The sequence below is a fragment of the Engraulis encrasicolus genome, chromosome 10, assembly GCF_034702125.1.
Source record: "Engraulis encrasicolus isolate BLACKSEA-1 chromosome 10, IST_EnEncr_1.0, whole genome shotgun sequence".
NCBI lineage: Eukaryota > Metazoa > Chordata > Actinopteri > Clupeiformes > Engraulidae > Engraulis > Engraulis encrasicolus.
In genome coordinates this window covers 48007971-48035607 of record NC_085866.1, presented here as the reverse complement: position 1 = coordinate 48035607, position 27637 = coordinate 48007971, and the positions used below count along the sequence as shown (strand labels likewise).

Here is a 27637-nt window from a genome sequence, read left to right as displayed (position 1 = left end):
CTCTACTTACCCCAAAGGCTGGCTGGGTAGAAAAGATCTAACAGTCCATAGGCCTTCACTTTTTTATCCACAGCATTGGCAGGACATTGCATAGTGGCAAACCCTCCTAGCATGCAAATTCCAAAACATTAACCAACAATATATTTATAGTTTGGACGATAAAGATGAAGAAGTCTGTAACGATGATACAGCATCAGGCAAAGCAGACGGATAGTGTATGACACTTCTTTAAGATGGTAATATGTGTACCTGCCTTTCAGTCTTCCTCTGAAGAGATATAAACATTGGTCTTGTATAGATTGAACATCATAAACAACAGGCGTTATTAGTATAATGTTCAGTATGTTACTGAAGATGAAAATAAACAGCATCGAACAGATTAGACTATACTATATTATCTTGTTTCTTTTTTATTTCATGTAAATCCTTTATTACAACAAGTTACAAAATACCAGAAATCAAGGCACCAGTCAAAACATGATGTGGGATGGGGATTTAAATTATGTTTTCTGTATGATCTAATGTATGTAAAAAATATAAAAAATGTTAAAAAATAACAATCCTTAGCCAGTAAAACGGTATGTAGAAAAAATGTGTGTTAAAAACCAGTACAAAAGCCAAATATAGCAAAAACTGAAGACAACAAAATAAAAAGTATTTAGACATCATCTTAGAAACAATGAACAAAAAATTCAAAACGTCTCCTTCAAGGCCTGCAGTACACTATGACTATAGGCCCTAGAAGCAGATCTTATACTGTACAAGAGAGGCCATGGACCATTCCACTCTTGCACCGGAGATGGGGGGGCAGAAGGAGGTGACAGGATTATACCACTCTTCGGAGGAGGGTGCGGTTATCTCTGGGCGAATAGCCACCCAGCAGGCTCCACATGAGGGAGGGGACGGCGCTGAGTTCATCCTTGGCCTGGTGCTCCTGGCCTGGCAGCTCTGTCAAAGGCCTGTAGCCCCGCATGTGTCTGGAGGAAAGAAAGGAGTCAGCTGTCAGAGCAGCGTAGCATTCTCCTAAAGGGTTTCAACTGTGGTGCATTGCTTCATACAAGTTGGTTAACTCTTCCAAAAGTGTGCCAAAAGGAAGTTCTGGAAGTAACTGTTAGAAACAGCACATAGGTCAAACCGTCTTCCTGTAGTACTGTACTTCACAGACAAAACTGAAGACGTGTGAGTAGTAAACAAACTACTTTGATGACTTTTGAAAACCTCCTATCTTTGAGTGGTTGTCAATTTGATTTTAAATATTATTTTAATTTCAAAAGTAAACATTTGTGACAACTCTTTAAGATACTTCTTTCCCCAATGATGATGATGCGTCTCACTCACTGGTAGGTTAACGCCACTGTCCCAACGGCTGCTGCTACTATCAGGGCACATAGCACCACAGCAACTGTTCCCGAGGACGACAACTTGGAGCCTGTGAATTGGAGACAAAGATAGCTCTCACTCCCTGTATCATATAGCCTGATGTTAATGCAATGATAATATTAGGTCAATAGGAAAAAGTAGGTCACAACATTCCTGGAACATGAACTGAAACTAGAAACATCAGGGAAAAAACATGCAGTGTGCATTGTTGTAATATCTTACAAGGATATGATATAAATCATGCAATACTATACAAACATAGTTTAATCTCAGCCACAAGATGAACAAGAATACAGCTGCACAAGGAAACAGCTGACACAATCCCACACAGCTTCAGTGTGTCTACATTTGCTTGCAATGCTCAGAATGCATTTAGGGTGCCATCTTGTGTTACTTACTGGTAATGCATAGTGATAAAACGTAGAGCAAAAAACTACTGACATGAAAGTTGAGAAGTGAGACTAGTAGAATCCGTGAACACATACCCATGTTTACACTGACTCTGGTGCTGGTGGCGGCAAGGCTGACATCGTTTGTCATGGACACATTGACACAGAAGATGCCAGAGTCGTTGAAGAAGTGCCTTAGCACCAGCTGACAGTCTGGAGTGGCGGGCATGGGGTTGCACATTGTCTTGATTGGCACGAGACAGTTGGCATCTGACAACACGGTGCACACCTCAGTGGGTAGGCGGCTGAGAGAGACAGGTGAGGAACCATGATTATGTAAGGTTGTGAGAATGATGTGTCTTTGAGTGTGTGTGTGTGTGTGTGTGTGTGCGCGTGCGTGCGTGCGTGCGTGCGTGCGTGTGCAGGGCTTTTGCCAGGCCCAGGACAAAGTAATCTGAAAGGGCCGGCCCCCAGTCCAATACATGCAATGCAATGAACACCATATTTTGGACCCCTGTCTCCCTGGCTCCAGGACAACTGAGGCCTTTCATTCCCCCTGTGTGTGTGTGTGCCTGATTGCATGTCTGCTCACCTTCCTCTGCAGGTGATGGTGAAGTCTATAGCATTTGGCTCCAGGTCGCTCCTTGGTAAAACACTGGAAACCTGTACAATCTCCACACTCTCGATTCCCTCTGGAGAGACAAGAAATTGGGCATTAAAATTGTTATCACCACTAGGGCTGCACGATTATGGAAAAAATCATAATCACGATTATTTTGGTCAAAATCGTAATCACAATGATTAATCACGATTATTGATTTTTTGCAGATTTTTTTGAAAATGATAACAAGATGAAAAATAACCAAGAATGAACTATACAGTATGAGCAAATTGTAATAATTATGTAAAGGCAATAGCATGAAACTTAGGTGGACAGATTTCTGGCCAGAAACACCAGCCTGTCAGTATGTTCTGCCTTCAAGGACGCTCTCAAATTTCAACTTCCATTTCACTAATTTATCACGATTTTCGATTATTTTCGATTAATTGTGCAGCCCTAATCACCACCATGCAATTCCTATATCCTTTCTTGCTTAATTTTATCTTGCCATTGTGGTATTGCTTGCATAAAATGAATAGGAAGGAGCATAGTGAACAGCTGAGTATTTCAGACATGGCCAGGGTCTCTGTCTAGTCTCTAACTCCCCACCACACAATCTATACTGCCTTGCAAAGGGCAAAGTGCAGTAACTACATATTTTCAAAAGTGAGTGTAGAGATAGTGCTCTGTTAACTGTGCAGTAGCTACAATATCCAACCTAATATCAATATCCAACCTGATACCAATGCTTTTTTTCTCAGTGTCGACGTAGTTACTCTATTTTGCCTTTGAAGGGTGCCATAGCCCATTAAATAGGCCCTATGTCCTCTCTAGATGATTGGAAACTCACCAACGATTTGTATTCCGGTGGAGAAGGATCCGTAGCGGTAGATGAGGCAGTCTCCACGAGGAGCGAACCGCTTGGTGACGACCACAGTCCTCTGCTCAGGCTCCCTCTCCTCATCCTCACTGGGCTGCTCAGCCGGTGCGGCAGCTGGAGACACAGGCAAGCAACACAAATACATAGAATAAATCCTAGCTAGAAACACAGGCAAGCAACACAAATACATAATAAATACTAGCTAAAGACAAAGGCAAGCAACACAAATATATAATAAATACTACTGTGTGTGTGAGAAAAAAAAAACACTTTTTTAAAAGTCTGTAAAATCCTGCTAAGACCTATTTACTATTACTGTACATTAAAGGGGATTATGGTAAAGAGATTGGCGACAATCATCGTCAATACGTAATGGAATTGAATCTAAATATAAACCATTCTGTTGTGTTTTTGTTGGCAGACTATCAAGGCATATTGTTATTAACTGGGATAATCTATCTTAAATTCATATAAACAATCTGTAATGTTTTGGTTGGCAGGCTATCAAAATAAGGTATAGCCTATTAGTATTAACTGAGTTAATCTTAATTAGTCTTAATCTTAATTAATATCTTAATACAGTGTAAACAGTTTGAAATGTTTCAATTCGCCTCAGTAAGAACTCACTAGTAGCTGAATCTTTGTAAGAGTTCAATCCAGTCTCCTCATCTTCAGCTGGACTCATACGCCTCTTGGCAGCAGCCCTGATGATGGCCAAGGGAATGACAGTGGTGACGGTGCCCATGTTGGGGTTGATGGAGGATGCACGGTTGTTCATGGAGCCTGCGGGTACAGTAGGGGGCTCATCCTCACTCTCGTCCCCACCGCCAGAGGCGTCTGCTGGGGCACTCGTGTGGAGTGGCGCACTGGCAACCTCCTCTGGTTCTGCTGTGGGTGCGAATGCAGGGGAGATTAGGCTAGTAGAATGCCATGATAAGATTAGGAGAAGGCAAAATTCCTACTAATGGAATCCTATTTAACAGCTTGTACAATTATATCTTTCCAGAATGGATTGAAGAAAATGTGTGATAGCATTTTGCAGACATGACAGATACTGTGTACATGATTGAATGCTATGACCAGCCTATGCCCAGCCATACTAACCTGTGGTGACCAGCCATACTAACCTGTGGTGAGGTTCTTGGGTGGCAGGGCGGGGGCGTTGGATGTGGGGCTCTGTGGAGGTGTGGGGGCGTTGGGTGGCGTGGAACAGGAGGGGTCTGGGATGGCAGCCTGCACCACCACCTTGGGGTGGTAGCCTCCCGACCGCATGTAGGTGTGGGTGACGCTGTTCTCTCTAGAGATGACGGTGCCGCTGCCGTCACCAAACTCCCAGTTGTAGGTGATGTCAGAGGTGGCCAGGTACTGGCTGGGGTCGTGTAGGGTAACACTGAAGGCCACCGCACGGTTCTGGACGAAGCGCTGGTCATCCTCCTCAATGTCATTCACCTGGGACAGGCTCACCTCGAATGGAATCTGGTCTGGAAGGGGTGAAATATTGAAAACTATGATTACATACAGTGTGATTTATATTATTCTTAAAATGTACACCTTCTATGATAATATAGCCCATAATATCTTGTTTTTTTATCTGTACTGTTCACACGACAACCAGGCTGCTTAGAAATAATGTTATTGAATGGCTACATGGATCATTCAGTTTAACATACAGTGTATAATGCGGAGGTGTCAAACTCATTTCAGTTCAGGGGCCTCATACATCCTATTTGATCTCAAGTGGGCCGGACCAGTAACAGAATTTCAAAATATTGCACATTTTTGCTTCATATTGGAATCACATTGCTAGGTAATCATCTCAAGATGGATGACAGGAGCAAGTCTGCAGCGACTTTGTAATGGTCTTTGTAGTAGATTTTTTTTTTCTACAAGTCTGGGGCCAGATTGAACCATCTGACCCCCAGGCCATATGTTTGACACCCCTGGTATAATGGTTTCAATTCATTTCAATGCATGCAGTTGTGTGGAGACATTTCAATTTGTTGTTAAAAAGGGCCTTTTTACAGCCTACCCAACTACACTACAAAGGCGTGGGACTGTTGTACTGACCAGTGATGGAGAACTGTGTGGAGGCGTATCCGATGGGGATGAACTTGTCCCTCTTGCGGTAGTGGTAGATGACCACATCCATGAGGTAGGAGCCCAGAGGAACACCGTCAGTAGGGATGGTCAAGGAGGAGGTGGGCCCATCACACACCTGCCAGTACTGACCTGCAGAGAGAACAGCGGCAGCCTAGAGATCAGACATCATCATCTGACACATGCAGTCCTTTACATCAGTACAGAGGTTGGGGTGGAGATGACGATGAAGGGTAACATCTTAATGATTGGGAGAAGCTGAAAGGGGCATTGTTAAAGACACTATTTTCATGCACTTGTGTTCCTTAATAAGCTACCAGAAAGTCAAACGTAATGCTTGTGTGTATGTTTCTTTGGATGGTTCTTGGAAAAAGAAGAGTTTCGGTTAAAAAACTAATGATGAAATAGAGTAACGGTATCTTACCCCAGGCTTTCCACACAAACACATAGGGGGGCTTCTTGTCCCCGTCCTTCCCAAGGGGAACCCCATCGGGGAACACGGCATTCCACTCCTCTTCAGATGACCGCTGCTCAGAGTACACAGACTGGCCCTCATGGCACTCCTTTCCTGAGGGGAGAACATGAACCGTGAAAACAGTGAGGGTCATCTGCAGTGCACCCTCTCTGTGCTAACTTACAACATGACTGGGCCACATATTTGAACTTAACCCAGGCAGGACCTGAGCATGAGGAGATATTTAAAATATGGATTAGGTGGAAGCAACTAATGTTTCGACACATCTTAAGAAAGATGCAAAATGCTCGCTTATTAAAAATGTCTAACTAATAAATACTGTAAAAAAAACATTTGATTGCCATTGATAGTCTTTTTGGGGGTTTACCAAAGCCTGTATGACATACTGGTGGCTTACCGTCCACAGTGGTGTTCTTAGCCCAGACGACTTCTCCATTCTCCAAGACCTTCTGGTTGGAAGGGAATTGGATATCGATGGTGAAGGTTATCCTGGCTCCCGTCAAGGTGGGGGCATCGTTGCCAACATCAAACTTTAATTGCCCTCCTGAAGGAGTCAATATTGCAGACAACGAAATCAATAACAGGAAGTATCAGAAAAGGCAAGCACAGAATAACAAAAATTCAGACGAGCAATTATCTGTCATTGTAGGTGATATCATTCAATGTAGGTGATATAATTCGAAACATCATCTTCTACAGAACATCAAAACATAAAATGAAAATCCTAACGAGTGTGCAAACTTTCTTTTAAAAACTCTCACTTTGTTTTGTTCATCTGCTGGGACTAATGCGCTAAGTCCAGTTCCAAGTGGTGCCCTGCCTCACTCACCCGTCCAGCTGCTTTTGTAGCGTGAGTCTCCATGCTTCCACACGGGGTACATCTTGCTGTTCCATGACTGGTATCGGATAAATCTGGGCTTCGCATCACTCTGCTGGTCTTGTCCTGTGCATGTGTAAAAATAGGAGGTTAACAGCTTGTACCTTTGGGTGGTAGGAATACTGATAACATATGTGGCTGTGTGGAATGGCATTACATACGTGTCACAAGTATTTATATTTCTGGGCATTTGTGCCTTTATTATGACAGGACAGTGAAGATATCACAGGAAAGTATGGGGAGAGAAAGATGGAGTAGTGTTAGGGAAAGCACCCAGGCTGGACTTGAACTTGGGTAACCATGTATATGGTAGAGCTCTACGCTCAGTGGCACAGTACCCACCTGCATACTTTTTTTATTATTGTTAAATTAGCCTATAAGGTATAACCTTAGGTCAGGCTCTGTGGTAGAATATTTGATGAAATGTGTGGTCTGGTATTTGTAGCCAGTTAGAAAAAAATAAGTAAAGCTCGACATGTGATGCCTGCAACACTATACTGTATGCACAAGCATGGGGTTACTGGAAGCACATGGAAGTACATGCCATACTACAGACATTGAAAAAAAAAAAACAGCAGACCCCCGAAATCCCCTCAATCCCACACATGTGAGGATCAGCAGATCATGTGAGGGTCTCAGTCCCACCAGCTCCACTAGGCCTAGACTCAGACAGAGCCGGGGTTACCAATAGGCAGACTGGGCAATGGCCTAGGGCCCCACCAAATTTGTTGTGTCTGTGAAGGGCCCCAACAGTCAGTCCTACCATGGTAAATACAAGCAAAAGTAATTCCAGAGGGCCCTCTGTCTATATTTTGTCTAGGGCATCCATATGTGTAGGAACATTGCTGGAGTCAGAAGCTGCTGTTAGCAAACAGGCGTCTGCACAGTTACCACCGGTTGGGGTTAGGGTGGAGTTGTTGTAGGGTGGGGGTGTTGGCGGTGGGGTTGGGGGGGTTATCACCTTAAACCTCTTTAACCCTTCGCTGCCCCTGTTTAATGACTTATGAAGGATAAATGCAGCTTATGACCCCTCTCATTCACAGGCAGCATGCCCTTTGTGTGCACACGGAAGTCAAAGTCAAGTGGATTGACCTTTTTCACAGCATCAGGTAATTCAACATCAAACAACTCATTTGAAAAAGGTGGGCGATATTTCTGCAGCTGCAGACAATTTATATTATGCAAAGTCCATGCCATGATACATTTCTCTGCTGATGTGCAACTCATACCATGCCACCCTAAATAACAACCTCGTTAAGACTTGTAGAGTCATATCATTCAAAAAGTATACAGGGAATAATTTTATTGTGATCCTTTTTTTGCATTTGCTTATGTAGCTGTTACATTAGTGGAAAATATATATATTTTTAAAAGATAGCTTAGGTTAATTATAGAATAATTGAAGTTTTTCATAAATTGAGGAGATATCCTCCTCTGTCCTCCTGGTGTGTGCTCCCCTGCTTTCATCTTAATTCTTTGAGACCTCATTTACACAAATCACAAATCATCAACTCACAGGTATATTCCCATGCAACATGTTACTTCTGACAAAAGTTTTTATGTAACATTTTTATGTAAGACTTTTTCTAAAAAATAGTTTCATATTTCCACTATCACAAGTACAAAAATCAGAAATTCCAATTAAATCAGGATTGTACAGGTAGCTGTTAATACCGTATATTAATTAATTAATTCATTCATTCATTCATTCATCTGAAGGCAATGTTCTGATACGCATTTAATATATCACCAAACAACTTATAAACTTAACTTATAGTGCATTCAACCCAATGTAACGGTAACTGCAACTGTAATTGCAAGTCTAAGAACATTTTAAAGAGCAAGTTTGGGGGGCTGTGGTTCAGTGCACTACATCGCCATATCATACGTTTTGGGAATTGGGTTCGGGTTCGACCCCAGGACATTTCACCTGTCACTCTCTTACTGTCCTATCAGTAAAGGCACGACAAACCCGAACTACGGTCTATCTTAATAAAGAGTAGGTAAAGTTACATAAAAAAGAGCATAAAAGACCTGATGACCCATGTTTTCGGTGTGTGGACACAGCAACAGACACAGGTAAGTACAGTATACTCACGTGCTAATGCAGTAGCCAGCACCACTAGCACCAATGTGGCTGCGAGGGTCTTCATGGTGGACAGTCTGTGTGGTCCCTGCGGACATTAATCCAAATTATAGCAGTCTGCTGTGCTTCGGGTCATTCAGCTTTTATACAGCACATTGGTCTCTGTTGGGTGAAACGTCACAGAAAAGCTAGAACTAAGGCACGCCCAACTCAGTCTACAGTGGCAACTTCAACATACTATTGCTTTCTCCCTCTCCTCCTCCTCTCCCCTCTCTTAATCTCTCACACGCTTTCTCTCTTACCCTCTCTCCTCTCTCTGCCCCCATCACACACACACACACACACACACACACACACACACACACACACACACACACACACACACACACACACACACACACACACACACACACACACACACACACGCACACGCACACGCACACAGACACAAAGAAATGGAAGACCAAACCTTGATATAATGTGATTTCATTTTTATAATGAGGCTGTGAAATGTGTCCTCTGTTAGATATAATTATTATTTAATATGAGCTAGTGCCTCCATCTTCCACACTGCTCACAGCTGGCAGTAATCTTTTTTTTTTTTTTAATTATCATTATTTTTGGTGTTTTTTCTTATTGTGGACAGGGCAGTGAATATCATGACCGGAAGAGAGTGGTAGAGAGATATAGCGTAGGGTTGGGAAAGGACCCAGGCTGGACTCGAACCTGGGTCCCTATATGGCCATGTAAGCCCATTCATGGTATATGGTGCATGAGCATGATGCGCCACTTCACCCCCAAGACAATGAGCCTTTCTGACATTAATAGCGTTATGTTTCCTAGACCCCTGTGACCCTGACACTACGCAGCATGCACATGTGACTATCATTTTGACATTTCACAGGCTTTTCCCCCTCCAAGTGGGTCAACACCTCTACTAATCAGCTTACATGCGATTAGCCACACCATATACTATATGAATATGTAAAAGCAAAGCACACAGCAAGAAAGGAACAGTCCCCTCCTATCTGGCAATGAATAGGTTAAATGTGAGGTCCATTCAGGGCTACATGAGCTATGCTGTATAAGCAGTGGTCAAGTTGTAAAATCAAACCAGGATGGATGTTCAGAGATGGATTCTGATTAGTGGGGGTTTGGGGCTTTCTCCCACGAGAAACTTTTTGAAAATGTAGGTGTTAAAAGTGCAATTTTAACACAATATGTGAAGAAGGGATGCACGTTTATTTTAGAGAGGGATGATTTTTGACCATCGTCATTGAGGGGGCTGATTTTAGGCCATTTTCATTGTAGGGGGGATGTCATCCCCCCTCATCCCCCTACAACTCGAGCCCTGTGTATAAGGCCAATCGGACATTGAGGAATACATATTACATTTTATGTAAAAAAAGTGAAGAAATTGTATATTTTTTATGGTTGAAATGGCACTGTGATAATATTCGGCCTGAGGAAACAGTGGGGTCATGCACACCTCAGCGATACACACTGTCAGGACTTAGAGTAGCTGATCTGAGATCTGCTGAGTGATGTGGCTGAGGTATGAAGCACTTAAGGATGCTGATCTGTGGTCAGCTCAAGGGATTACTCGTGACCTGTTTGAAATGTATCACTCAGTCAGGACCACTGTGGGTTTGTCTGTAAAGAGACTTTACATTTCATTTGTATGATGGCAACAAAGCTATTCTATTCGATTGTATTGTATATTATTGGTGCTGATGACTGTTCACATACAGTGTAGTTCTCTTCCATCCACTTGACCCTGCCCCAATTACAATATACGATGATGAGTCTATACATGCAACTGATAGCACATTTTTATGGCTGTTGGAAAGGTAAGTAAAGGGTGGGTGAATTGGGCATTCTTTAATATTCATAGCTACACTGAAAGGTTAAGAAGTGCATGCTGGTGTCTAGATGCATGTTGGTTCACTGTGGTTGTGAAGTTCACAATGGACTTAATTTGACTTACAGTTATACATGAGAAACATCATGTGGTCCTACTGTACCATGAGCCACTCTCTAAATCCCTCACACGGGGAAGACAAGTCAGATGACCGAAGCCCCCTACCCCTAACAAGCCAGTTTAACTGAAAACAGAGAATACGGCTGCAGAGATCTGAGCTGTCATGAGGGAAGATTGGACGATGATCTACATGCTGGTACTCAGAACGGAATGCTTCAAAAGAAGTTCTGAGCAGGTGATATCAGGTTGTAAATGATTTATGAGAGAGAGAGAGAGAGAGAGAGAGAGAGAGAGAGAGAGAGAGAGAGAGAGAGAGAGAGAGAGAGAGAGAGAGAGAGAGAGAGAGAGCTGCAGGGAGGTAGGCAGAGAAAAAGAAAGGTCTCATTACAGTGTCCAATCACATGACTGTGGACCACAACTTCCTCCTCAAATCAAACCGATGGCAAAAAGAATTCAGACATTATCTGGCAAGGAACTTTTACCTTTATTATGCTGAAAAGTTATCAGCAGACGATTCATTCAACATTCCCAGCCAACTGACATTTGTATAAATTATGTCCCGAATACAACACTTTCTCACAACAGAATAGGATTAAAATGACAAAGTTTGAAAAGTAGATATTAAATGTAAATACCAGACGCTTGCATGACTGTAATGCTTGAATTACACAACTTCAAAGAAAAAACAGAGGTGAAAAGTCAGCAATGTGGGTGGGTAATAAAAAATGATTCCTTCAGCTTAATTGGGCATTATTGAGAATCAACTTAATTTATATTTGACTGAGTATTACTGTGTCAAAAAAACCCAATTAGTCAGTCACACATTGTGGATAATTGAGGAATTCTTGGTATGTAGATCAGGATTACCGGCTTGCTTGTGACTCCTCTGTTCAACCGGATTTTGAACACAATGCTCACAAAAATCATTTTTATCACACGTTCAGTATTATGCTGCTTAAAAAGATCTGTAGGTTTTTTCCAACTGGAACCAGTTTAAAGATTTTTCTTTCATTTCTTGCCTGCTGCCGAGTGGCCAGACCACAAGCCTTGTGCAGTAATCTCCTCTTAGTGTACAGGCATATAGCAGGTCTGAACACCATGCTGGGGGAGAATTGGGTCAGGCCTTGGCTAGCAGCTTTCTTAATTGATTTAGGTGTTATTTAGTGTTAAAGTTATTTTAGTGTTATTTATAAGCTGTCAAACATTGGCAGAATGTCCAGAATACTATTAACCTTCGAAATCTCACAATGTTACAGACACAGTGCCTTACGTAACACCGAAGAAAAGCAACATTGCCCATACACACGTGCCAATAGAAATTGTGGGCCTTTGAAAGAAAATGATTTTGGGCGTCCACCTACCCTTGTCCATACCATTGTACTATGTAGTTTCATACAGAGGGTCTGAACGTATGGAAGTGGGAGGGTGAACCTCTTTGAGCCCTGACATGATTGGATGTGAAATTACCCAATCACTGATGTCTGGTAGTACCTTATGTAATGAGTCATTACCAAACTACACCAAGCTCATAAGGGTTGGAGCAGGCATCACCCAAAAGTTTTTTTCTTGCTTTTAAGGGTGCTGACCAAAATATTGTAAGACTGAAAAATGAAAAAAGGTCGCACCATGCATAGGTTTCTATGCATGGTGCGACCTTTTTTCATTTTTCAAACTACACCAAGCTACATCAGGAACAGACATAACATGGGAAATGATAGCTAAGCAGAGGCATGCAAAGAGCTTTGGCCTAGCGTCCACCCAAACCAGTTGTCTTCTGTGTAGGCCTGCGAGGATCTAGCCTGTGATGTTGCCTTGTGTGTTTTTTTTCCAATCTGAAGGAAAGCATGGAAACCCTGGCTGAAATCTTCACCTGAGTTTGGGAAGTTTGGGATCGCAACAACAGAACGGGGTGGATGGACAAGACAAAGGCTATACTATTAGAAAAACGGTATCTTGTAGTTTATTTACAGATCTTCCATGTTGACACCAGATTATCATTAAGCTTTGGGTACTATTTATGATAGACCTCCCTTATGAGAAAATGCATAGATCAGGGATTCTCAACCTTTTTCAACTTAGGGCCCATTTAAAATTTTCACAAATAGCCGGGGCCCACATTTGATCCAATAAACAATACAACAATACAACACACAGACAGACAGACAGACACGCACACGCACACGCACACGCACACACACACACACACACACACACACACACACACACACACACACACACACACACACACACACACACACACACACACACACACAAATATTATTTTGAGTTTTAGAAATGTATAAATGATTTCAAGTCCTACTTGGAATACTTCCAAGGCCCACCAGTGGGCCCCAGCCCACAGTTTGAGAATCTCTGGATCTGGCTGGGACTTCTGAATCATTTTGATGTTACCCTTCACCCATGGCTGGGGCTACACGGCCATAGTTCACCTGGCTCGCTTACAACAAACTATGTTGCTATATTTGGAATAAATAAATCACAGCAAAGTAAAATCCTTTAATTTTGTTCGATTAAAAAGATCAGCACAGATTACTGTTTCTTGTAGCAAGTCATGGAGAAATAGCATTAGCCATACAAAGGCCAAGTGCAATGTAATGGACTTATCAGTAAGTAGGCCTAGATGTTATGAATAATGTGTCGTTGGAACGGGCAGCTTATTCATATTTTTTTGTTGCAAATGTGTTTATTAGATTGCAATCTAATGAACACATTTGCAAAAATAAATGTGTGTGTGCGCGCACGTGTGCGCGTGTCTGTGTGTGTGTGTGTGCGCGCGTGTGTGCGTGCGTGTGTGTGTGTGTGTGTGTTTTAAAACACACACACACACGCACACACACATGTCAAATGACGCACTCAATGACTATCTAAAGTCATGCCCTTACATATTGCTTTATGGTGCCCTTCCACTGCAACAATGTAAAAATGACCAATAATAGGCCTATGCACTGTAGGTCTTGTGCAATGACTCTAGTGTATATTTTCTTTTCAGTTAAGACAACAGCCATATTTTTTTGTTTCTATCTGTAACATCCTACTCCTCTGTCCAGTAACCCAGCGGTAGGCCTATAGCTCAGGTCTAAGCCAAATGGTCCCAAACTCAGTACTCTTCTTGCATCATTCTCATGGCTCTCAGTTCTGCTTGAGCTCGTTGGCAGGGTGACAACTGAAACACTCCCCTTCTGACAAAAGGCTTCCTCTTGTGTCTCAAACAGACCCACGATCTGTCATGTCCATTCAGAGAGGACACAGCATGAGACATTTTGTAAGTAGCCTATGCCTATTCGGAAATACTTACTAATTATATATCAGTTTAAGATTATATTAGCCATCTGTTTGGAAATCCTGGTTAACACTTAAAATAAAGCTGTTTCGTGTATTATTCCAATGCATTGCTTTAGGTACTGTGATGTAGGAAAAGTATGTGCTGGAAATTGATCTAAAGGAGCTAGAAACTCATGTGCAGCAGCAGTAGCCGAAGTATAGCAGTAGACCTACTATTTAGGGCCAGAGGATGGTCAAGAGGTGAAAGTCAGTGTGGATTTGAACATTAAAATTGTGGAATTAGATATATCATGTTGTATTCGCCCCAAATAGCCAATGTGACTCTTATGACAGCCTATACTGTAAAATAGCATCTATTTATATTGCAGGCCCCAGAAACCATGGGATGGTAAACAGTAGCCTAGGCCTAGGCTATGAGTTGACTGTGAATTACATTATTATTTCCAGACTGAATGGATACTGTTTAATTAAGTGTTATGTGCTGATTAACAAACAGAGAACTGTCAGAGATGTGTAGGCCTATATCACCCACAGCACATCTCCCTGACTGAGGGAGTGAACGAGGGAGTTGTCGACTTGGCCTGGTTTCAAACGTCACATCTCCCATCTAACTGGCTCTGCTAGCCCAGGCGTCATTATTTGCTGTTTCGGCGTTCGTCCTCAGTGTAGGTCAACAGGTGAGATACATTTTTCTTATTTATTTATTTATTTATTTATTTATTTATTTATTTATTTATTTATTTATTTTAAACCCTTGGCATTGTAAGCGTTCAATTCGTCTTCATGCATAACCTATTTTTCTGCTAAGGAGGACATACAGAAACACGAAATATTGCAGAAGTCTGCCTACTGTGGCAAAAGCGTTAAGTCATTAGCCTAAATTGAGGAAGATTCGAAGTTGCCATAGCTTTATAAAATTGGTCGATTGTCTTACAAAAACCGATGAGTTCATGTCAGGGAAATGTATAGATGGCAGTGACACATAGGCTAGGCCTATATCAACTGGTCGACCTGAGGATGAACCCTAACCACAACAAAATAAACCGCAGGACGAGATAGTTTATCACTCACCCGGAAAGCAGCTGGGTGGACATCATAGCCTACATTGGGCGTCCATGGAATTATAATGTAGCTCACGTTGATGATCGTGCTTTGTTTTGTGTAAGATGAAATGAAGCTTAGTAGGCCTATATCTGGCTAATATTATATTATCGTTCAGTGTAGGCCTAAATTGGGCAGCACACGGCTTAACTTGCGCTTTGTGAGAAGTTAAACGTTTAAGATAGCTGATAATACTACAGTAGTTTTGCCACTAGTTTAGGTTTTTAGTGGCAAACGTTCTGAAAAGTTTAAAAAATCTTAGTAATTTGCGGTTTTGTATAACATGTGACGTTCATTCAGAACTTCAGAACTCGCGAGTGTGGACAGCGCCAGCTGTGTTCACGAGATAAGCGTTATCATGTACCCACATGACCGGCGCACCCACGTGTGGTATTAGAACCCTAATCCAAATCACTAACTTATGGTTGTACCACACAAATTAATAAGCGGAGTCATATTTAAGTACATTAACATTGTATGCACAGACTCTACATGTTTGCGTGTATGAGTGGGCCTAATGAATGTAATCACATGAAAAGCTGAGTTTGACAGTTTAAGCTACTTCTCATATGTAGCCTATAATGCCTTTTCAAAACATTATTGATTTGCATTGAGTAGGCCTATTCAAAGACCTTAACACTGCATAGGATTCATGATCATGAGATGTATTTCAAATAGTCAGTAAATTCAATTATTGGATGTGACTTATTCTTTACGCAGACGGATACAGGAATCATGTCTGCCTTTCTGCACCACTGCCCCTTCCTGAAGTCTGCCTCACGCCCCTTCATGCGCAGTGCAGGCACAGCTCTCTTCTCCATGGCCGACCGATGCCCCATCATCGCCCGCAACATCAGCACCACGACTGTGCAGTCGGGCACACTCCGCTCACCTGAGAAAGGTAGCGATCCGTCAGCTCATCAATTTCAACTGATGACACTCCCGGTAGATCCTCTACTATGGTTAATATAGTGTAAGCTATATAGTCAATGGCAACTGGGATGCTGCGTGGACACCCACCACAGTCGGAGGGTAGAGGTTATTTTTAAGAATCCTTGACTTTTGCATATAAGGAAGGGAATCTTATAATCAAAATGACCCCTTTGAGCAGAGCCTCTGTTATAACCTAATTGTAGCCAAATGTGTAATGTTCAAGACTCAATCTGTTAGTTAAGGCTCACAGTCATCAGTTTACACAAGGAAGAGCGCAACACTACTTCTTCACGGTTCACCACTTTTTATTTTTCTTGGAGCAAAAAGTGGTGAACCGCCGGTGGGCCCATCTGCACGAAGAGGCTACAAGAAGCAGAAATCAATCTTTCAACTTCTGAAGCTGAAATCAATCGTTTAAAGAAGTTAAAAAGTGAATAGGTCTAATAGTTGAAGTCATTTATATTTTACCCCTCAGGCCTACATAGGTCCTCAACCATGCGTCTCAGCATCACTATGTTTCTGACACTGCCTACTGTATTCTCTATTTATGTGTTTGTGGTATTCAGCTCCATCTCCAGTATCTGTGGCCCAGAGGCGCTTGATGTCCCAGGCAGCGACGCAGGTGGCCGTGGCCGTGTCCAAGACTTGCCCCTTCGTTTCCTCCCAGCTGAGTGTGGTGAAGGCCAGCGAGGAGGTGCAGGAAGATGTGCTGCGCAAGGCCCTGACCAGCACAGGTAATAAACTCACATCACACAGTGTGAGGTGCGCGCATATCCCAGAAAGTAATTGTTCCGGGTGCAGGATAACCCTAAATACCTAAATTCTTCTGCGGGATGTTTCTTCCTTTTTTCAATAAACTCACATCATACAGTGCATGCTGAAATGATAAACACATCAATAACCATGCCCTGAAGATGGCCCAAGGCCACTATTCTTGGGCAATTTTGAGGTCCTCTGTTGAACATCTCATTTTAATAAAGGCAATTTTCATGCTACAGAGAGCCTTTGACAAGATTTTTTTTCACCGAAACTTGGACATCAATTGTCAAACTGTACTTTCTTCACTTTGTTGTTCTGATTCTCTATCTGTTGAATTAACAGTGCAAAATGTACTGTGTTGTAGCTGACTTGACATGAAGTGGACACAATGCATGTAACAAATACACAGTGTTGCTTGATGATGTGAATGTAAGTGACTGAAGTGTGATTGTGACTGTGTTGGACAAAGACCAGGTGTCCTGAGGCTAACATCTGGGGAAAACAAACTTGTGTTGACATTAAGTGTGTGTGTGTGTGTGTGTGTGTGTGTGTGTGTGTGTGTGTGTGTGTGTGTGTGTGTGTGTGTGTGTGTGTGTGTGTGTGTGTGTGTGTGTGTGTGTGTGTGTGTGTGTGTGTGTGCGCGCGAAAAAAAACTGTGTTAACATTATTGTTTAATACTGGTGTGTGTGTGTGTGTTTGTGTTTGCTTGTGTTTGTTGTGCAGAGAGGGTGAGCACCCTTCAGGCTAGTCTTGAAGATCCCTCCCCTGTGGCACGTCAGAACCTGGCTACCTCCCATCTCCTCAAAGATAACATGGGTGAGTTGACGTGTGCAGTCTCATAGATATAGGCTTTCCAATGAAAGGCAGATACACACACGATCCCTCCCACTTCCTGGAAATTTACCAAAATATCTTTGAACTCTGCTGTAGGCCTCTCTACAAATGAGACCTTCTAATTCCTGCTGTGTGCAATTAAAAGTACTTAAAACAACATAACATAAATCCCTCATGTATTTATTGTTGAGTGGTTTAGAGTACATTGAATGAAAAAGAAGAAAGAAAGAATTACATAAAGACATAAAATAAGAAATTTCTACTTTGTATTTAGTTGTATTAGATCTCTCTCTAATTGCTTTGTGTTTTACAGCAAACCCCAGCTTTGACTATGACACTTTCTTTGAGGAGAGAATTCTGGAGAAGAAGAGTGATCACACCTACCGCGTGTTCAAGACTGTGAACCGGCACGCGGACATCTTCCCCTTTGCAGATGACTACTCTGTGGTGGGACGCCAGAGGGGGAGCCCCGTGTCCGTGTGGTGCAGCAATGACTACCTCGGAATGAGCCGCCATCCCAGGGTCATACAGGCCATACAGTAGGTGTCTGGGGTTCTGGTGGCAGAACTTGTAAGAACATTCACAGTCGATACAATTTAGCTGTAAGCAAAAGCAGCTGGACATCTTTGAGCTTGAATATATTTAAGCCTCCTGCATTAAAAACCATCCCATTTCGCATCATGGCACCTATAGGGCAGTCATAGATAAGCAGTTAGGGTGTCAGACTTATAGCCTAAAGGTTGCCGGTTCGACTCCCGACCCGCCAGGTTGGTGCGGAGAGTAATGAACCAGTGCTCCTCTATATCCTCCTCCTGATTGAGGTACCCTGAGCATGGTACCATCCCGCCGCACTGCTCCCTTGGGGTGCCATTGAGGGCTGCCCCCTTGCACGGGTGAGGCATAAATGCAATTTCATTGTGTGCAGTGTTCACTTGTGTGCTGTGGAGTGCTGTGTAACAATGACAATGGGAGTTGAAGTTTCCTATTGGGCTTTCACTTCACTTTTCTATATAAGTACAATATACCACAGTGCATTTAACTGCATAATGAGAAACGAAACCAGACTGTCCCACACATACTTTCCTTAAGTACAGTTGAAACTGATGTTTCGGTCATATTCCCATTAAAGGAAGTGACGTAGGATGGTCATCTGACTGAAATGTTTGCTCAACAATGATTAATCGGCATACTGTACCTACATGATGTGACATGATCACCAAGTCTCACTGGAGGCAACAATGTGCCTATTTAATCTGACAGCCTGATCTCCAAAAATTCCGTGCTCCTGGACACGGATGTTAAGGACACGAAATCCGTGTCCAGGAGCACGGATTTTGCCAAAATTCTGTGCTCCTGGACACGGAATTGTTTTCCGTGCTCCTGAACATGGAATTGTTTTCCGTGATGGGCACACGGAAGTGCTTTCTGTAGGCTATTACCACAGCACTGTGTTAATCCTAAACAAAATAATGCTATAGCAATTAAACTTGTGCCCTGACCAAAACATTCCCTAACTTTAAGAGAAATACCTTTTCCAGTTGGTTGTTAGGCTATCAAATTCATATAATGATTGAAAGAAAACTAGCTGTGCCCAGACCAAAACAATCCCTAACCCTAACCTGTCAGTAAGAAATGTTTTTTTTGAGAAAAAATGTTTGAAATTAGAAAAATCCTGAGAAAACACAAGACTGTGGAAACATAGAGCTGTGGGAGTATAGAGAGAGCACTTCTGTGTGTTTTTCACGGAAAATAATTCTGTGTCCAGGAGCACGGAATTTTGGCAAAATCCGTGCTCCTGGACACAGATTTTGTGTCCTTAACATCTGTGTCCAGGAGCACGGAATTTTTGGAGATCATGTTGAATCTGACTACTCTCAATGTCACATAATGTAACTACTGAATCGTGGAGAATGACATGAAAATGAAAATAAAAATGTAAATGAAACGAAAATAAAAAACAATGTGTTGTTCCCCCCCAGAGATGCTCTGGAGAAGCATGGTGCTGGAGCAGGGGGCACCCGAAACATCTCAGGCACCAGTAACTACCACGTGATGCTGGAGCAGGAGCTCGCCCACCTCCACCAGAAAGATGGAGCTCTGGTCTTCTCGTCCTGTTTTGTGGCCAACGACTCCACCCTCTTCACACTCGCCAAAATGCTCCCTGGTAAGAAACCTGAAAAGAAAGGCTTTCTGATCGCTTTTAATTACCAGTTAGGATTTGCCAATGCACTGCTTTTGTTTGTTAGAATTCCAGCAAATTCTCCACCTCTTTGGTTCATCATCATACATGTATATTCTTCAAACCTTGGCCGTGTCTCCAACGGCTCATTCACTGTACTGTTATGCTGGGGGGGGGGAGGTCATTTCCCGATCCTCTCCCATCTCTTTCTCCCAACCATCACCATCGTCATTTCTTCATTGTCAGTTTCAAATAAAGGAAAAAAGCCAGAAAATATACTTAAAATCTTCTTCTAACATACATTCTCTACTACTGTATGCTGACTAAAGATGAATAATTGTCCATCATTCCCACACAGGTTGTGAGATATACTCTGACATGGGGAACCACGCCTCCATGATCCAGGGCATAAGGAACAGCAAGGCCAAGCGCTTCATCTTCCGCCATAACGACCCCAAACACCTGGAGGAGCTGCTCAGCAAAGCCGACCCCAAAACACCAAAGATTGTGGCCTTCGAGACAGTGCACTCCATGGACGGTGGGTTTACTTAAGACGGCATTGGTTCACTTTGTTATGCTCGTGCCATGAAGTCTTTCCATAACTTACATTTTACATAGGCCTAATGACAAGTGCACGATCTGTGGCATGCTGTAAGGCAGTGTTTCTCAACCTTTTCTTTAGGCGAGGCACCCTTTCAATTCAGGAAAAATCTCAAGGCACCCCTAAAAAAACAAGCCGTAACATGGTATCGCATCCGATACCACACAAGCTTAGAAAAGTAACACATTTGAAGTCGTTCAAAGTTGCAGCTTTATCTCAGACAGGCTATGTGTAGGCCATACTGGGGTGACCTAAATTTACTTTATTTAGCGTAAAAAGTGGATGAAAGATTCCACTGCATGACTAAGCATTAACTTACTAATTTAAACAAATGTGTATTAAATTACATAATTTATTTAGGTCAATTTCACATATCAGCCACCTTTCCATGGCACCCCTGTCGGGGGCGTGCGGCACCCCAGGGTGCCCCGGCACCCCTGTTGAGAAACACTGCTGGAACGGATGACAAACTCACAAGTTTGTAAAAGCTGAACACCTACACTTTCATTATGTTCAGGTGGCTGTGATATTAATTACACAATGTATGTATGCTTGATTACAACACATCTTCTGAATACTCAAAGTACAGTTCTCCAATGTTGTATATGTGTGTGCTTTGCTTTGTGCGTGTCTGCTTAGGTGCCATCTGTCCTCTGGAGGAGCTGTGTGATGTGGCCCATAAGTATGGCGCTCTGACCTTCGTAGATGAGGTGCACGCTGTGGGCCTCTATGGAGCCCATGGGGCTGGAGTGGGGGAGAGGGACGGAATCATGCACAAGATCGACATCGTCTCTGGAACACTGGGTTAGTAGGAGTTAGTAGGACACAATTGCCTCTTTTCGACTGCCGGTTTTCTGGTAGGCCTACAGCTCGACACAGCGCGACTCAGCCGTCACTTTTTGCTTTACAATTGTGCCTATTCAAAAAGCAAAAACTCACGGCCGAGTCACGATGTGTGGAGCTGTAAGACTACCAGGAAACCAGCAGTGGAAAAGAGGCAAATGATGGGCAAGTTGGATTCAGAAGCTAAAATCCATCACCAGTTGTTGCAAGTTACCTGATTCTACCTGTTGAGTTAATATTGCAGATTACCTACAGATGGTCAACATTCACTAGTATCTGTTTTACCTGCATATTAGAATCAGTTACAGCAAGTGAATAGTAAAAGGAAATGAGCATTGGATTGTAGTTTCTGGGTTAGTAGCAGAAGATACACAGTGATGGACAACTTGGATTCAGAAGTTGTAATCCTAGCACCAGATATTCCATATCATCTGGTTCAATTTATGGTATCTATTGAAATGATTTAAGTCAATAGCTCTTCAGCTAATTTAGTGGTGTTTATCAGTCACGTTGAGTTAATGATTAAGTGGTGCTAATTATTTAGTGAATGTGAGGAATCAATAGGTGGTATTGGATTGCAGTTTCTGATGCCATGTTGCCGATCACTCGAAATTTGATCAATTCAATCTTTAAAAGATCACTTTCTCATCCCAGATGATGTGTGTAAAAGCCATTGTCGTTCAAAGACAACGAAAGGGGTCTTTCGTGGAATAGTTTCACCTCCCTTCAACTTCTTGTCACGTCACAGCTGAAAAGTAGGTTACATCATACACTTGGTGTCAGAGAGATAGTGGTTCTGACACAAAGAAAAGGTCCTCTTATCAGAGCCTCCAGGCGAGGCTCGCTCTGCTTTATCTTCTTCTCTAGTGCCCCCTGACACTTCCACAGCACTCCCCTCACTCTATAGAAGTGGGGTTTTTTTGTTTATCAACACGGTGTTGTGTAGCCTAGAAATCTAGACGCCCCTAGCGACCGCAAATTGAATTGGGTCTGGCTGCGCTAGGCTAGGTGTTGTGTGGAGGGGCCAGACACTGGCAGCCAACCACATGAGCAAATTTTTTTGTCCGACTGTGGTTTCCAACAGTCAGAGGTTGAGTTGTGCGCAGCCATGGTCGCGCAGCCAGGGGGAAACAAAAAATGAGAACCCATGTATAGCAGTGGTTCCAGGCCAAGGGCCACTTCATACCATTTTTTCAGGGGCAACTTGTCAGCCGAATTGACAGTCTTGCTCATGCTTCGAGTTCTCAACGTGTGGTCCAGAGACTACCGATGGTCCATGAAAGACCTCAAGTGGACCGCAAGAGGATTTGTACAAAGCATTTCAAAAACAAACTATAGCACAGGCTTTATTTGTATATTAGCAACTTTGTTGTTTGCGATGCAATTTCCCATTGTTAACTACCCAAGATTCTTACCGGCTAACAACTACGCTTTCAAGAAATGCACCCCTGAACTGTAGTCTATGTCAAAATAAAAAAACACACTATCTGCATTTGAATTTGCAGCTCCTAAAACTTGAAGAATAAGCAAGCCTGTGTTGGAGGAGGCCCCTTCCAAAACATGTTGGCAGAAAGTGGTCCTTGGTCTGACAAAGTTTGAGTAGTGTCACAATGCTGTCTTGGACATGTCATCAACATTATGCCAATGTCTATGAATGTCAACGTTTCACGACCATGATGTTTATCACTCGTCCATGGCTTTGGCATAAAGCTGTTTTGACACTATTATGACACTGTCATCATGTCATACGTTTGACGTCGGCATCAAGTCAAGTGTAACCCTCTGCTCTGCTGTAGTGCCACTCCACTCCTGGCTGCTGCTGCTGCTGCTGCTGCTGCTGCTGCTGATGATGATGATGATGTTTCTGATGGCCCTGACCAGTGTTGCCAGATTGGGCAAATGGCATTTTGCAGGAAAAATCGCCCAATTTTTGGCCATAGAAATCAATAGAATTGGGCAGGATTTAGGTCTTCCAGGCGGGTTTTGAGCATTTTTTGGGCTGGAAATCATCAGCCTCATCTGGCAACCCTGGCCCTGAGTCTATAATCCAGCCCTGATCTGTGTCACACTCACAGCTAGACTTGTTTCCATACTAATCAGCTATATAGGGGAGTGCTTTTACTGCGGTGGCTTAAACACTACAGCTCCAGACAACTTGTTTCTTTGTTTGAGTTGTGTTTATTTACACAACCCATTATAAAAAAATGCAGCTCAGAGCCAACACAAAAATACTTTAAAATAATACAGTATTATTTAGCAGCTCCCACAATTAACAGGGCGATTTGCGGCATGGATCATTTTGGTTGGTTTAATAGATTTATGCCACTTAATTTCATGGTACTTACAGCCATGTTTATATATATTAAAAATAAATACTACCTAAACCATCTCAATACATTAATTATAAATGAAAGGCCTTGGCTGTGACTCAAATGGCTAAGGCACCGTACTGTTATACTGAGTTGGATATCACCCCGAGGTCATTTCCTGGTCTTCCCCCATCTCTCTATACATGGGATCTAAATTTTTGTATTCTCCTGGCTGCGCGACACTAGCTGCGCACAACTCAACCTCTGATTGCTGGAAACCGCTGTCGGTCAACAGAAATTAGCTCATGTGGTTGGCTGCCAGTGTCTTGCCCCTCCTCACAACATCGTGTTTATAAACACGGTGAACCCATGTATAACACTACATTCCTGTCACCATCTTCACGGACCTCTCCCAAATAAAGGTGTAATCGCCAAAGAAATCAACGAAATGAAAGGCACTAATAGATTCTATAACTTGGAATAGAAAAATATATACTCAGTGCTGCTCCTGCACTTCACAATCTGTTGAGTCACAGGAAAGGACTAGCAAGTGCAGATGGAAAAGAAAGTCACCGGAGCATCTTTAGATTTGGAAGGTAGTTTTTTGTTTTGTTGGGCAAGTGCCAAGACTAACGTTTTGACGTCATGTTTTCTTCAGAGTCATCTGCAGATTGTATAACTGTTTATACTGACTCTGCCTTCTCCCTGCTCTCTCCCGCTCCCGTCTGATGTGCCTGCTGCAGGGAAGGCGTTTGGCTGTGTGGGAGGCTACATCGCCAGCAGCGCCGCCCTGGTGGACACGGTGCGCTCCTACGCGGCGGGCTTCATCTTCACCACCTCTCTGCCGCCCATGGTGCTGGCGGGGGCACTAGAGTCGGTGCGCGTGCTGCAGAGCGACGAGGGCCAGCAGCTGCGCCGCGCCCACCAGCGCAACGTCAAGCACATGCGCCAGCTGCTCATGGACGCTGGCCTGCCCGTCATCAACTGCCCCAGCCACATCATCCCCATACGGGTAAGTAGCAGCACTAGACACTCGGTCCTAGGGTAAGACACAGACCAGCAGCGGAGGCCATTCTGTGGGGGAGTCTGTGGTGCAACACACTAAGCCCAGGGGACTAAGGTTGGATTTCCCGGGCGCTGCCCCATCTCTCTCTCTCTCCCACTCTTTTCCAATCATCTCTTAACTATTGCTGCCCCCTAAAGACCCTGCCGTGGCCCAACGCTAGGGCACTGGTTTACTACGCCGCCGGTTCGATTGCGACCCTGGTCATTTGCCAATCCTCCCCCATCTCTCTCACCCATTCGCTTCCTGTCATCATCTCCAACTGTCCTATCAAATAAAGGCAAAACATCCCTAAAAAATATGCAGTATATTTTAAAATAAAATAAAAAAGATGCCGACCTGTTACCTTCACCCTGCCCTAGTCACATCACCCCCATATGGGTAAATAGCAGTACTAGACACCCTGGCCCAGCCCAGCCACATCATCCCAATAAGGGTAAGAACCTGTTCTAAGTTCTAAGAAATCCATTTTCAAGTCTCAGGCAGTAGGGGCAGGGTGTTGTATAGTGAAATTTGTGCTCCTCCTGAGCGTCCTGTCAGCTGTTGCAATAGCGCCATGACTGCTATTTTCTACTCTGGCCACAGGTGGGCAATGCCGAGCTGAACTCCAACGTTTGTGACATCCTGCTGGAGCGCCACAACATCTATGTGCAGGCCATCAACTACCCCACCGTGGCCCGCGGACAGGAGCTGCTGAGGCTGGCCCCCTCCCCCTTCCACGAACCCGCCATGATGGACTTCTTCACTGGTGAGATACTGTATAGCTAAGGCACTACTTACACGTATGCAGATATTTTTAAATGTGGATTTTTAAAAAATCAGTTAACACCAACACAACATGTGGGTGAAAATAGAAATGTCATTGTGACAGGTGCGTGTTAGCTCCTCCTAAGGAATCTTTCTCAACCTGGAGTTTGGAAAGGAGATTTCTAAAACTGTAAATGAGAGGCCAAAGCTGATGAATATTCAAAAGTATCCATATACTGTACATATAAACAGCGTCTATATCTTTATGTTGATGATGTTTGTATGTTGTATTTATAGTCATATTAAGAGGAATGATTTCATGCATCTTCGCTAAAGTCTTCAATTTTTTTTTGAAGACTTCTTGCACACCTCTGGCCAAGTGCGTTGGAGGCGATCCACAGGGTCACCAAAATGATGAAATAAAGTCCAACACACAGTAATGAATGGCCTGATGATGTCAGTAGCCTGAAATGTTGTAAATGCAGCAGTTGTCATCATACTATTAGCTTAACTCAAATAAATGCAAAGAAGTACGTAAATGTGATTAAAAGTATTTCCAAAAAATGTATGACAGCAAATTGCAATAAACGATGTGGCTATTCTAACTGTGCGGTGACATCCATCCCCAGAGCGTCTGCTGGAGGTGTGGAAGGAGGTGGGCTTACCCCTGAACAGCCCGGCCACCGCTTCCTGCAGCTTCTGCGACCGACCCCTACACTTTGACCTCATGAGCGAATGGGAGAAGTCCTACTTTGGCGCCATGGATCAGTACATCACTGTCTCTGCATAGCACACACTATACACGCACACACACACACACACACGCATGCACGCACACACACACACACGCACAAACATGCTCTCTCTCTCTCTCTCTCTCTTACTCCCATACACACACACACACACACACACACACACACACACACACACACACACACACACACACACACACACACACACACACACACACACACACACACACACACACACACAGGGGAAGACTAGGACAAAGGGAAAAAGACCATTCACTCTTTCCATGAGTAACTTTATATGCAAGTTTTGCATGTTTTTCGTGATGTTACACCAGCCAGTCAATGTTTCTGCTCTGGTATATAGGTTTACATGTCACCTCACAGCTAAGATTGTCAGAAGTGTAAATGACCAGTGTTAACCTGACTCATGCCAGATGAATGCAGTTCCACCAAGGTCCACATGGTGTCCTATAAGATGATGTCAAACGTGTTCCATTTGGAAGGGAAGTGGGCATAAACTACTACTTTCACTCAGAAAATCATAGAAAACAGTGGTGTAGATTTTTCTGATGTGTCTGACATCATGAACAAAGGCCCATATTACAGTGTGCTGTGTAGGTTACAAATCACAGGTGCTGAAACTCTAAACGTGTACTACAAAAGGTGGTGAGCACAACTCTATTAAAAACACATCATTTCGTGTACTTTATGCCATTATCAATACCATGCCATAAATGCATTCCTCAATGTATTAATGCTTGTACAAGAGGCAATGTGTACAGTGTATGCAAGTAAATACAGTATTTAGCTTTCCTTGCTTTCGTTTCACACACATCTTTATACCTAGCCGGTCTATCACCAGACTATATCACTGTATAGTCAGACTACCAGACTACAAGTGTCTGTTTGTCTAATAATACATTTGTCTTGCCTTCCCTCCCTATTCTGTGGTTGGGATTCCCAAACTGAAGATTTGGGCCAGGGTTTCCACGCTGTCCTTCAGAGCGTTAGGAGTGCACAAGCCGAAATGCAAATTCCCAGGCAGCTACCATACCTGCACATGAGCACTTTCATTGCTCGAGACATTAAGGGTCCAAAATTACTTTGCTATTCATTTTTTTGTAAATTGACTTCTGCTACAACTATATCTTTCTCAGTTTCCCCCGTCAAACTGTGAAGCATGTTCATAATCAAAAATGGCTCAGTTTTTAAAATATGACGTGTCTGAAATGTTTATTTTGTTTTAATTTACTTTACTTTACTGCTTTTAATTTTTTTGTTATGTAAGGCAATTAAAGAATTGTATTTTTTATAGTAATTTAATATTAAGAAATATGTCTGCTCCCTTTCACTATTGTACCACTGCTTATACACGAATATGATGTGTTGTTAATGGAGAAGAATGTACAAAAAAATATGAATTAAAGGGATTGGACAGACATTCTAT

General features: G+C 43.0%; 2 protein-coding genes across 2 annotated transcripts; one reads left to right on the top strand and one right to left on the bottom strand.

Annotated features, from left to right (window-relative positions):
- Window positions 1-432: 432 nt before the first annotated feature.
- Window positions 433-15434, bottom strand: pmelb (premelanosome protein b). The gene is made up of 13 exons (XM_063209110.1): window positions 15141-15434; window positions 8798-8873; window positions 6652-6765; window positions 6220-6366; window positions 5772-5915; window positions 5318-5479; window positions 4378-4731; window positions 3878-4138; window positions 3221-3364; window positions 2362-2461; window positions 1866-2074; window positions 1339-1429; window positions 433-977 (listed from the first exon to the last, which is right to left on the bottom strand). Exons 2-13 carry the CDS (start codon window positions 8850-8852, stop codon window positions 827-829), a joined length of 1932 nt encoding a protein of 643 aa, XP_063065180.1. The 5' UTR covers window positions 8853-8873; window positions 15141-15434; the 3' UTR covers window positions 433-826.
- Window positions 14593-27636, top strand: alas2 (aminolevulinate, delta-, synthase 2). The gene is made up of 11 exons (XM_063209111.1): window positions 14593-14746; window positions 15891-16071; window positions 16670-16837; window positions 17586-17678; window positions 18010-18235; window positions 19676-19860; window positions 20234-20413; window positions 21116-21280; window positions 24372-24640; window positions 25277-25439; window positions 26068-27636. Exons 2-11 carry the CDS (start codon window positions 15906-15908, stop codon window positions 26226-26228), a joined length of 1776 nt encoding a protein of 591 aa, XP_063065181.1. The 5' UTR covers window positions 14593-14746; window positions 15891-15905; the 3' UTR covers window positions 26229-27636.
- Window position 27637: the final 1 nt, after the last annotated feature.